A 12347-nucleotide genomic window follows, 5' to 3' on the forward strand; every position below is an offset into this window, starting at 1 on the left:
GCCAGACACTTGTCCTCTGGTGGCAGAATCCCAGTGCCTTTTTCTGCCTGACCAGAGACAAGGAGGAAACCCCAGTCTAGGATGGAGAATTCTAGAGTCGGACAGAACCCAGAGCAGGCAGGTGTTTGGGGAGAGGAACCTCAGCAGCACAGTGTGGGGTGGGCCTCTGGACACAGGAGGCCTGAGCCCGGAGACTTGGGGAGGGTGCCACTGCATCAGTCCTAGCGATCAACGATGGGGCCTAACAAGGCACAGTATGTGGAGGTGAGGGTGGGAGACAGGCGTGAGAGGGATTCAAGAAGCAGATCTTGGGTCTTAGTGGAATTATCCCCTTCCTTGCCCCTCCTGAGTCAGAGCCATGCTCAAGATAGACACAGGAGTCTGGTGGGTGGAGGCTGAACTCCAGCTTTTGTTACAGGTGAGGCTGGGCTGGGTTATGGCAGCCAGGGGGACCCTGGGTAGGTGGAGAGACGCACTTTCCCAGAATCACTGCCCACACATGTCCCGCCGGTATTGGGTGGCCAGCCAGTGCCAGGCCAAGTGGCATGGGTGTCCCAAGCCCCCTGTGCCCATGGGGGCTCCTGGCTGGGGCTGGGGGCTGAGGCACTCAGGCTGCCAGGCTTGGGGCCTGAGCATATGCCCTGGCATCTGCTCCCAGCCAGGCCCCCATTGTGGGCAGTATGGGGCCTTCAGAGCGCTGTGCTCACCCTGCCCCCACCAGCCCCCACCCCTGCTGTCAGGCCTCAGCCCCTGGGAGAAAGGCTCTGCCTTTCCAAAGGTGGTGGCCCTGCCTGTCCCCATGCACCCCATATTGATCTTCCCAGGGAAAATCAATAGCTCCAATATGTCAGCTCTCAAGTGGCGCTACAGTAAATTACTCCCGCCATCGGGCACACAAGGGCTGCAGCCTCCCTCCCATTAGTGGGACATTAGTCCTCGTGTGAGGTTTCTCTGTGTGCTTTGAGATAATGAAGGCTGAGGTGTTGGTTTATGCCTCTGGGAGGAGGGGGACCTTGGACAAGAGCGGCATCGCTGGCAGTGCTGGGCACCTGTCACCCAGTGCCCTGCCGAGACTGCTGGGGTCAGGAAGGCAAGGGCCCTGGAGACACCGGGCCACCGGCCGCATCTGGCTGTGGCTTTTCCCACTCTGGGCTCCACCGCATCAGAGAGGGTCAGGCAAACCACAGCATTTGGGGCCGTTGTCACCCTCCAGCCAGAGGCTGCCAGGGACACATGTGTCACTGAACAGGGTGGATTTCACAAGGGAGAATTCACAGCCCGGAACATGGGTGTCTCAGGAGGCGGGCGTTAGAAAGGGCTCTGGGTTCAGCCATTGTTGGGTGAGGGGCTCTGCTCTGGGCTGTGTGCTGTCAGCAAGCAGGGTAACTGTGACTGGGCATCTGTATCAGTCTCCAGGGGCTGCCATAACAAAGGACCACCAATTGGTGGTTTAAAACAACAGAAGTTACTTTCTCACAGTTCTGGAGGCCAGAAATATGAAACCACGAAGGCTCTGGGGGAGAATCTTAGCTTCTGGTGTAGCTGTCAGTCCTCCGTGTTCCTTGGCTGGTGGCCACATCACTCCAGTCTCTGCCTGCCTCTTCACACGGCCTGCTCCCCTGTGCGTCTCTGGGTCTTTTTTCCTCTTATAAGGACATCATTTAGGGCCCACCCTATCCATTATGACATAGTTTTAACTAATTACACCCACAAAGACCCTATTTCCAAATAGGGTCACGTGCTAAGGCTCCAGGGAGATAATAATTTGGAGGGACATCATTCCACCCAGTATAGCATCTTTAATACATCTTATCCAGAAGGAGGGCAGATGAGGCAAGGCTCCAGCCATGGTTGGTAAAGGACCAGGGTCCCTCCCATCAGCCAGGAAGGGGGTATTTGGTCTTTTTTGGGCCACTTCCATGTTTTGCTTGTGTTCAGATGTGATTATAAAGGGGTCTTGAGCCACCATGGTCACGGAGAGGCCTGGTCCAACACTGGTGTTCTCTGAAATTGTTTACGTCCTACAGGAGAGCCCAGCTCTGAGCATCAGGCCAGCTACCGGAGATCAAGGCCTGCTGTCCTCCTCAGACTCTGCAGGACCCACGTCCTTTGCATCATGCCTTCACCTAGAATGGAGACCAGTGCCAGCAGGACTTGGGGACAGAGGAGAGGTCCACTGGACATGTGGATTTGCTAAGTCGTTGTTGTGGGCCTGCGCTGCTCCTCCCAGACTCTGGCCTCAGAGCACCCTAGGAGCCTGATGGCAGTAAAGGAGCCCTCCACTGCCTCAGGATGGAAGGACACTTTCATGCCGTCCCCTTATCAGTCTTAACAGCTGTCCCAGGGACTGGCAGAGGGCTTCCCAGGCATAGCACCAGTCCTGGAAGCAGCCTGCGAAGGACAGGAGATGCCCATTTTACAGCTGAGGAAGCAGAGGCTCGAGGGGTGCTTGTCTGAGATGTCTTATTTCTGTCACCCATCCAAAGCAGTGGGACAGGTTTAGTGACCCTTTGGAGGCTGCCCTGCCTGGGGGTGAAGCCCTAGCCCCTGCCGTTGACCCCCAGCTCTGCACCACCTCTGCTGTCCCAGGGCAGCTTGTACCCAGATGCCCTAAATTAGCATACCAACCAGGTGGCTGCATAAGCTGCAGTCAGCAGCTCCACCCCAACCTCAGGCCTCTTTGATCTCCACCTCCTCCAGGAAGCCCTACAGGCTGCACACCAGAATGATTCTGGTCCATCCTCCCGCCCACAGTAGGTGCTCCTGGGGTTCCCTGTGGTCGAATTGGTTTGGCAGTGATTCTGGGTGGGGTTCTGGGGTGGAACAGGTGGGGTGGGGCCCAGTGAGGAGGATGTGGGCACACAGGTGCCTCTGTTGACACAGCAGCTCTGAACACAGTCCTGGCTTTGCAGCTGAGCTGCCACCAGGCGTCCAGGTTTGGTCTTCCCAGGGTGGGGAGATCTCCCAGATGCTGCTGAGCTAGGAACACCTCCAGCCCGCTACCCTTGCTTAAGTGTCTCTAGACTTCCTGAGAGGTGAAGAACTGGTCCCCGAGGCTGGTGCTTCTCCTGCCAGAAAGCAGGTGCAGGAGATGCTCCAGAGGCAAAGATTCTGAACCAGGAGGCAGCACATTACAGCTGCCAACTAAAAATTGTTGCTTGTCACCTGGTTCTACAAGAATGAAGTCACCTGACACTGCAGTCACTGACCTTCAACACACCCTTAAAGGAGTTCAGGGCAGAGATCAGGAATGAGGCCCTCTATGCTCTGGCAACAACTGGCAGAAAAACTCTCACGTTGTGCTTTTTTTTTTTTTCAGTCGTCACAGTTCACAAGGTGGGCTCGTAATCTGATTTCGTCACCGTCAACCCCCACCCCCCACCCCCAGCACATCTCCACGTCTCCACATAGTCTGTGATGACGCCTGGGTGCTCCTATGTGGTCTCCAGACAGGACGGCTCAGCAGAGCCAGGGCTAGTTTGCCTTGAAGGCAGAAGGCTCCAGCAGCTTCCCTATGAAGTCAACTGGGGAACCGGGTAGACAGGAAGTCCCAGGACAGCCCGAGGGTGACCCTCCCGGCCTGACTCCTAAGGTGGATGGGAAGGTTCCCCCCGAGCAGGCTGCAGCCTCCATCCACAAAGATGATGGCGCGCTAGGCTCTGCACTGGTGGTTCCGCTGGCCTGGAGAGAGAGACTTGTCCGAGTGCCTGCTGGCTTCCCGGTGACAGCCGTGGGTGTGCTCTGCTGCGGTGGGTGAGAGATGGCGGCCCTGCGGCTGATCAGTGCGCAGAAATGCCTGTCCCGCAGGGCGGGTGGTGTAGACGCGGCTATTCGTGCGGAGCACAGAGCAACGCAAAGCGCCAGGGCTGGGTGAGGGTCCGCGGCCATGGGGCGGCGGACACTAGTCGAGGGGACAAGATGACTCCGTGGCTGAAAGTCCAATGAAAAGAGCAAAACGGCGTCGCCAGGCACCGGGGAGGAGGCGTCCAGGGGCTGCGCCTGCCTGGCGGGAAGGGTGTGGAGTGTGGGCTCAGGGCCCCGATCTCAGGCGAGCCCGGCCGACGGTGAGACCCGCGCTGAGGCGAGCTCGTCGGAGGACGACGCCAGCATCCCGACCCCCCCGGCCGGCCTCAAGCCCGGCGCGGAAACCTAGGAACCTGCCCGCTAGTTCCTCTTCGGACCGGCGGCGAACTACATTTCCCGGCATGCCAGCGCGGCCGGCCGGGGGCGGGTCTACGACGGAAGAGGCCGCCTGAGGACGTGAGTCATTTCCGTTGCGCGAGTGGGTCCACGTTCTGTAGTCGTGAGCGGAGGCCAGGAACAGCGCGCGGCTTCCGGCTTCGCGCGACGGAAGTGACGCGACGCTGCGCGCGGCGGCGTCGAGTGCGGAGCCGGGGTCGCGATGAGCTGCGTGCTGTGGGCGCCGGCTGCTGGGTGAGGTCCGCGCGGTCTCGGCGGGACCTAGGGTGAGAACGGCGGGCGGGCGCGCTCACTGTTCTCTCTCTTCCAGGGCCCTCCGGGTACTGAGGCTCGTGCGCTGGCCTTTCCGAAGCCTGCATCCTCCGCCCGGTGGCCGGGCTCGTGCCCAGCCCGCGGCCGAGGGTGAGGAAGAGGTTGACCCTAACCGCCCCCTTCAGTTTTCCTCCAGCAAAGCCATCCCGTTTCGCTGGACAGTGAAGCACTCCCTAGGAAGGGAGCAGCAGCGGCCCTGGTGGAGGGTGCTGCCCTTCAGCCTGTGCCTCATGGTTCTGGTCATCTGGTGCTTCTTTAGACAGGAGACCAGCGCGGACCGGTGGTTGGGACGGATGTTGGAAGAAGAGGTACCGGAGCCCAGCGATCGTTCTGAAGAGCCTGGAACTCCGGTGGCCCATGGGGCGAGAACTTAATGGGGTGCCAGCAGCGAGGGAACAGACCTCAGTCTTTAGGCTTTGACGTCGCGTTTGACCGTTTCTGTCCTGGTTATGCGCGTCCCCAGACTGAAGGACTTGGATGGCGCGCCTGGCAAAGCTGACTCGTTGAAGGCACAGCAGAATGTCAGCAAATCGGAACCGGCTCTTTGCCTGATACTTGTTGCCATCGAATACGTCCAAAAGACTTTTCAGGTCTATAGAAAGGGTTTTGGTTGCAGCGTGTGCTGTTGGATTTGGGATGTCTTTGTACAACATTATCACGTTTCCAAAGGGATGCTGGTGACACTTGTAATCCAGTGTGATCCACTTTGCAGGTCATTTGCTTTCTGAGACAGAATAACTGGCACAAGAGTTAAACGTTTTGTTTTACAGTGTACCGTGATGTCTATAAATTGATGTTAGTTTAGCAGACTAACAATAAATATTAATTTGGTAATGTGGAATTAAGCCAATGTTTGGTTTTTTGTTTTTGTTTTTTTTGCATTTCATTTTAAAAAGGGAGCCTTCTAGTCTTTTCAGTTCCTTTGTTTGTTTGTTTGTTTTTTCCAGAATAGGAACTGAGGAAAGAAACCTAAATGTTAATTGTGGAACACTTTCTCACCTCTCTTCCAGTTTTTAATTTTAGCAAGGCAACAACTTTCTGAGTGAAATAACATTGATAAATATTTTTATGGACAATTTAGAGGCAATATTTGGGGTATGTAAATGATATGTTTTCAAGTACTGCTTAGTAGGAAACTTTCTTAATTCTGGATTAAATACAAGATGCATAAAAGGGAAGATTTTATTTATTTAAGGTTCTAGTGGAACGTTTTATCTTGGTATATCTTTGGTGCCAAAGTTAAGTGGAAATTTCTCTCACTCGGATGGTTGAAGACCACTGACTGTATGGCAGTGTACTGGCTTCTCACAAGGCCTTGGCCAAGGTCTGGCCCGCCTTGGTAAATTATGCTTGTCAGGGAGGTGGTGCTAAGACAAGTATATGTATTTTTTAAAGATGAAGAGACCAAGATTCAGAAGGATTGACCTAATCATGGCTCAGGCTACATCATTAGTTCCACTGGGAGCAAAGAACTAAGATGTCCTTTCTCTGACCTGGTGTGGTTGTGACCTATTTGGTTGTGAACCATTTTATTTGAGCAACAGTCATTCAAACCTGAACCCTGACTTTACTCTCACTAGCTCCTGCAGGAAAAAAAGAACTAACGAGAAGAAATTTTGTTTTAATTAAAAATAATTTTCACATGACCAAAGCAATATGATTTATCTGGAAAAGTTAAACAGTGTAATAAGCAAAAGGTAGAGAATCAGAAACAGTAATAATCCCACCACCTAGAGGTAACTGCTGTGAGCACTGTTGGGCAGAAGATGGAGAAAATTGTATTTTAAAAAATCCAAGGAAAAGAGGTTACCTAAGTCGATGGCCTCATATCTTCCAAGCTGCTGAGGCTTGGAAGATATGAGGCCATCGACTTAGGTAACCTCTTTTCCTTGGATTTTTAAAAATTTTAACGTCTGGGTACTACTACAGCCTTTTAAGAACATTCTTCAAAAGCATGAAAAATGACAATCTTTACAGCCTGTCATAGTTCTCTTTGCTCTCTTCAAGGAAGGTGCCTCTTGGGTAGGCATCTTTTCTCCCACCTCTACAGCAAAGATCCCCAAATTTCTTTATCTTGAGCCCCCAACTTCCTTTTTTAAGCTCGAGGTGGCTCTCTATACTTCTCTACTGGACTTTACAGGTTCCTCAAGCTCCTTAGGTCCAAAACAGAGTTAAGCTCTCCCCAAACGTGTTTCTTTGCTCTGTATTCCTCCCAGCTCGGGACTTCGGAAATATCCTAAACTTCTTTCTCATTCCCTGCATCCTGGCAGTCTTCAAGATCTGTTTAGTCCTCCTCCAAAGAATTCATGGGCCTTGTTTCATTCTTCTGCTTGATATTCTTCAAAAATATCATGTTGATTTTTTGCTATTTTAATTTCCAGGTTTAAATGTAATGTTTGTAGAGGTAGTAATTCCTTTAGACAATGTGAACATATAAAGAAAGTAGTCATTCATCCCACCAGCAAGTGATGGCTTATTTTACTGTATTACTTGTGTTTAAAAAAAAACAGAAACTTACATGCTTGGGAACAAACGTATGGAACTGCAGTATCTTGCTTCGTTTTGTCACTTAAGTAGGAGCATTTTTCTTGTCATTAACAATTCTCAGGAAGCATTGTCATTCTCTGTGAGGTGCTCTTTAAGTTTTTGCCAAATAACTTTGATAATTATCTTTGTACATCTTTGTCTGAATCTCATTCTTTTTTAGGTTGGAGTTTCTAGAAATGGAACAGATTATTTTCTGTAAAGGTCAGTACCCATTCGTCCTCCCAGCCACTTCCTTTAAGGGCTTTTCTTGCTGCAGGTCACCAGCATTGTGGGTTGCTGTTAAGAACAACAAAAAGTGTGCCTGCTCCATGGGCTCTTCCTTGCTTTAATTTGCATTAAAAAAAATTACTAGCGAGGTTGAAAATTTTAAATAATGTCTCAGGAATTCCCTGGCGGTCCAGTGGTTAGAACTCTGAGATCGCAAACCGCGCAGCCCGGCCAAAAAAAAAAAAAAGTTTCCTGCTATATATTTACAAAACAATGTACTCTGGGTCTGGGTTCTCCCTCCCGAAATGCACACCCTGCTTCCTCCTCCAGGGTCAGATGAGCTGGGGCCCTGAGTGGTAGGGCTTACCGGGGATGGCAGCTGGTGCCTGCCTCCCAGAGTTCCCATCCTCTTTGCATCCCCGCCCACCCTGTTGGTGAAGAGGGCGTGTGTGTGTGTGTGTGTGTGTGTGTGTGTGTGTGTGTCTGTCGGTCTGTCTCCCCCTTGACCTCGAGCCTTTGGATTCTTTTTTAAAAATCAGCTCTATTGATATGTAGTTCACATATTATTCAGTTCACCCATTTAAAGTATACAATTGATTTTTTAGTGTATTCGTAGGGGCAACCATTACCACGATGTAATTTTAGGGCCTGTGCGTGCTCCTAAAAGAAACCCGCTACCCATGAGAAGTCAGGCCTCCTTTCCCCCTCTCCCCCACACCAAGCCCTAAGCAACTGGAGCCACTCTTTGCGGTGTCAGCACCCAACCCGGGGGTCATAGAACGAATGAAGGCGAGTGTGAGCAGCCTGGGCGCGCCGTCTACTCGGGACCTGTCGGCTCCGTCTCGGAGCCTGGAGCTGCTCAGGGCGTTCAGAGCGCGTGGGGCAGCCGTGGTGCGTTGAAGGCGGCAGCGGGAACGGGACCAAGCAAATGCAAGATGGGCTGTGAACGTGGAGGCCGGGGGGGCACGGTGGGTGGAGGCGTCCGGCCGAGGCGGCGGGCTCGGGGCATGGCGTGGCTTGGGGTGCGCGCGGGTCCCCGCTTGGCGCCTGGTGCTGGGAAGTTCACTGGGCCTCCGGCACTGCGCCGGGCGCCGGATGGGGGCGTGGCGGGGGCGTGGCCGTCCCGGCGGGGGGCGCGGGTGGGCTCCGCGAGGGGGGAGATCCGGAGGGGCGGGGGCGGGCCCGCGCGGCGCATGCGCGCTGCATTGTTTTGACTGAAAATGCCGTCGGTTTCGAAAGCGGCGGCGGCGGCGTTGAGCGGGTCCCCCCCGCAGACCGAGAAGCCGACCCACTACAGGTCAGTGCCCGGGCCGGCCGCGGCGGGAGCGGGGGCGGGGCAGGGGGCGGCCCCGCGCGCCCCCGGCCCGCGCCCCCGCGCCCCTGGGCCTGGGAGCTGCCTCCGGGTGCGGCCTGGGGCCCCGCGCCGCCCCTCTCCCCGTTCCCCCCGCCCCCTGCCTCTCCCTTGCAGCCCCCTGGCCAGCTGGCCCTCCAGCCTCCGCGCCGCGCCTGGACTCTGGGCTGGTGGACCACCATCCTACTCAGCTACCGCCGCCTGAGCACAGGAGGCGGCGCCCAGGGTCTGGGGTGGCACCTGGGCTTGGGGGCTGGAGGACGAGGTCGGGAGTCCACGCGCCTGGGTTGGGGATCGGGGAACAGCGCCTGGGGTCGTGGGTCGGGGGCCGCCGAGAATGCGCCTGTAGTCGGGGATTGGGGACCGCGCCTGGGCTCGGGTGGAGGGCGGCCATCTGGGCTCCGGCTGCCTCCTCCTGGGGTCAGGGATGGTTCCGGGGCTTGGGGACCCGGGCGTTCCTGGAGTCGGGGTATCGCACCTGAAATTGGGGGTCGCGTCTGTGTTTTGCATGAGGAGGCTGTGCATGGGGTCTGAAGGATCGCGCCTGAGGTCCGGGAACTCGCCCGGGCTCCGCGGGGGGGAGGCCGTCAGGGATCGTCTGGAGTCGGAGTGGGTGTTACGCCTGAGATCGGAGATGGGGGGCGCTGCGCCTTGGGCCAGGAGTCCGCGCCTGGATTCTGCGGGGTCGCGCCTGGGGTCGGGGACCGTGTCTAGGATTGGCAAACCATTCCTGGGACCCGAGGAACGCGACTGGGCTTGCGGGGGCGGAGGGGTGGGTAGGGTGTCTGAACTCAGAATGAGAGGTTGCACCTGAGCTTGGGGATCACACCTGGGGTCTGGGATGGATAGCGGCGACTGGGGTCGGGGGTCGCGGGTCGCACTTGGGGTCGGGGATGGGGAGTTTCACCTGGGTTAGGGGATTGTGCCTGCGATTGGAGATGGGGGGCTGCGCCTGGGGTCCGGGGTCGCACCTGGAATCTGGGACCATGCCTGGGATAGAGGATGGGGGTTTGCACCTGGGGTCGAAGGTCGCATCTGGGGTCGGGGATGTGGGATCGTGCCTGGGGTCTGAGAAACGCACCTGGGTGGGGAGAGGCGGGAAGGGGGTCGGCAGAGTGGGGGATCGCGCCTGGGGTCGGGGCCCTCAGGCGCACGGGATCTGACCCCTGCCCACGAGTCCTCGGGCCGCCCGCCGGCGGCGGTGGCAACGGAAGCGACCCCAACGCTGTTTGTCTTTTTAGGTATCTAAAGGAGTTTAGGACAGAGCAGTGCTCCCTGTTTGTGCAGCACAAGTGCACCCAGCACAGGCCATTTACCTGTTTCCATTGGCATTTCCTAAATCAGCGTCGGCGCAGACCGCTCCGCAGGCGCGACGGCACTTTTAACTACAGCCCGGACGTGTACTGCTCCAAGTACGACGAGGCCAGCGGCTTGTGCCCCGACGGCGACGAGTGAGTGTGCGCGGCCGCGCGGGGCAGCGTGGCCCCCACACCTGAGTGGGTGGCGGACCTGGGCTTTCCAGCACCTGGCACCTGCAGGGCCCAGTCTTCACTATGAAGTTTTCCCATGACCACTGGTCTTGGTGGGGACATTTCCCTATTTCTCGGCCAGTGTGGGAAGAACCGCATCTGGCTGGGGGATAACCCTGTACGGGACAAACCGATTTTGCTGCACTTCCCACTTTTGATTGCCACCCAGTTCTGTAAATTCCCTGCATTAGAACCAACCCTTATGAGGTAAACCTTTTGAGTTTAGAACCATTTTGTAGTTGTCAGTTGCCTTTTGGTCAGAGAGCTTGTTAGAAGGTTTGCTCACATTGTGCAAATGTTTCTGGAATGGTTCCTTTCTTTCTGTTTATATGCTTATTTTTAAAAAAATGGATAGGAAAGTTATTTGTGTAGCACTTTTAAAGTTTAGGAAATCAAGGTTTTGTTTTGGTTGCCTTTTTTTTTTTCACAAGTTTCCTAATGGTGTTGTGAACAGATGTATTCATTTTGAAATATGTAGAATAGGAAAACACGGAAAGTACAAGTCAGATTGTACATTCATATAACTGGCAGAGATTGGTAGAGGGAGGTCTTGCTTTTTTCCTGTGGGCCGTTTGAGAAGAGCCTATCCATTCCCACCTGGAGGTGAGGTGGTGGCGCTGTGCCCCAGGGCCTCTTGGAAAGAGCAGCTTGTTCAGCTTCTGTTGGATCCTAGTCTGATCTGGGGGAGGCGCTGTAGGCTTCCTCCCCTGACCCTCTGAAGGGAGGTGGTTCTCCAGGTATGGTCCCTTTTAAAGACAACTTTCACGCTGCTGCACAGGGAGACCCATGTGAATCTGTTCTTCATTTTCAAAAATGCTTAGGTCAGGGAGTAAACTTTTGACCTATGGTGATCATCTTAAAAGCTTTATATATTTCTTGAAAGGTTTTTAATTGAACACCAGATAGTTAAATAGGGTTGTTGTTAAGGCAGCCTGGAGCCTGTGGAAATAATGTAGCCAGCTCCACTTTGGTTAAGATGGTATTATACTTCTGTGAAGTTTTAAAAATGCATTATTTAATTGCATCTTGAGCTGCTGTTTTCTGCAAATGGGTCTACAGAAGAGAGAGATTTTTGTCTAGCTAAGGCCTGGCCTCTGGTCCCTCATATCCCTTGGCCACGTCAGTCACCTCTCTGGACCTTAAGTCCTGAGTTGCCCCCAGGGGCCACTGCTGAGACACTGGTGCAGGGATCCAGTCACCTAGCATGTCTGACCCCATTCCAGAGTCCAGGATGGGGGACTATTTGGACTATTTGGCAGTATTCACTGGTGAAGCTTTTTTTTTGGCTGCACCGCATGGCATGTGGGATCTTAGTTTCCCCCATGAGGGATCGAACCTGCACTCCCTGCAGTAGAAGCATAGATTCTTAACCTCTGGGCTGCCAGGGAAGTCCCCTCACTGGTGATGCTTTTTTTTTTTTTAAACTGGTGATGCTTTTAATGCATAAAAAGAAAGCATATATATTTTTTAATTAATTAATTAATTTTATTTTTTGGCTGTGTTCACTCTTCGTTGTTCCGTGAGGGCTTTCTTTAGTTGCAGAGAGCGGGGGCTACTCTTCGTTGTGGTGCGCGGGCTTCTCATTGTGGTGGCTTCTCTTGTTGTGGAGCATGGGCTCTAGACGCGCGGGCTTCAGTAGTTGTGGCATGCAGGCTCAGTAGTTTTGGCTCGTGGGCTCTAGAGTGCAGGCTCAGTAGTTGTGGTGCACGGGCTTAGTTGCTCCCCAGCATATGGGATCTTCCCAGACCAGGGCTTGAACCCGTGTCCTTTGCATTGGCAGGCATATTCTTAACCACTGTGCCAGAAAGAAAGCATATTTTAACAGCTGTTTTGGGTTCCGGAGTCTGAATGTCCTGGTATGGATTTGGCCCCATTGCTGGATATCCAGGGTGGGGTCCAGTTCCTACAGAATGAAGAGTGCTGCAGTGGACACCTACCTGTGGATGGTCATTTTAAGCTGGACTCAAATATTAGTTAAATATTACAATTATTTATTGCAGAAACATTAACATGGGGAATTCCCTGGCGGTCCAGTGGTTACGACTCCGGGCTTTCACTGCCGAGGGCCCAGGTACAGTCCCTGGTGAGGGAACTAAGATCCCACAAGCCGCATGGTGCAGCCAAAAAAAAAAAAAAAAAAAAATTATAGTCCAGATAGCATGCAGGTTAGCGGGTTATCACTGAGAAGAAGAATGGGACTA

At 54.1% G+C, this 12347-nt stretch overlaps 2 protein-coding genes across 4 annotated transcripts in view; both read left to right on the plus strand.

Moving 5' to 3' along the window:
* Positions 1 to 4402: 4402 nt before the first annotated feature.
* On the plus strand, positions 4403 to 4886 carry UQCC4 (ubiquinol-cytochrome c reductase complex assembly factor 4). The gene is made up of 2 exons (XM_065893619.1): positions 4403 to 4434; positions 4511 to 4886. The coding sequence occupies exons 1-2, from the start codon at positions 4403 to 4405 to the stop codon at positions 4884 to 4886; spliced, it is 408 nt and encodes a 135-aa protein (XP_065749691.1).
* Positions 4887 to 8486: 3600 nt separating this feature from the next.
* UNKL (unk like zinc finger) overlaps positions 8487 to 12347 on the plus strand; it is a 42397-nt gene continuing 38536 nt past the window's right edge. For all 3 annotated transcript variants that reach the window (XM_065892572.1, XM_065892573.1, XM_065892574.1), the window contains exons 1-2: positions 8487 to 8563; positions 9859 to 10068. In XM_065892572.1, the coding sequence (XP_065748644.1) occupies positions 8487 to 8563; positions 9859 to 10068 (287 nt within the window). The remainder of the gene's footprint in view (positions 8564 to 9858; positions 10069 to 12347) is intronic.

Source organism: Phocoena phocoena, chromosome 15 (genome assembly GCF_963924675.1).
Source record: "Phocoena phocoena chromosome 15, mPhoPho1.1, whole genome shotgun sequence".
NCBI lineage: Eukaryota > Metazoa > Chordata > Mammalia > Artiodactyla > Phocoenidae > Phocoena > Phocoena phocoena.

Coding starts and splice junctions, on each gene's coding strand:
- UQCC4 (XM_065893619.1), top strand. CDS start 4,403: ATGAGCTGCGTGCTGTGGGCGCCGGCTGCTGG. Junction 4,435..4,510: donor CTGTGGGCGCCGGCTGCTGG/GTGAGGTCCGCG, acceptor TCTCTCTTCCAG/GGCCCTCCGGGTACTGAGGC.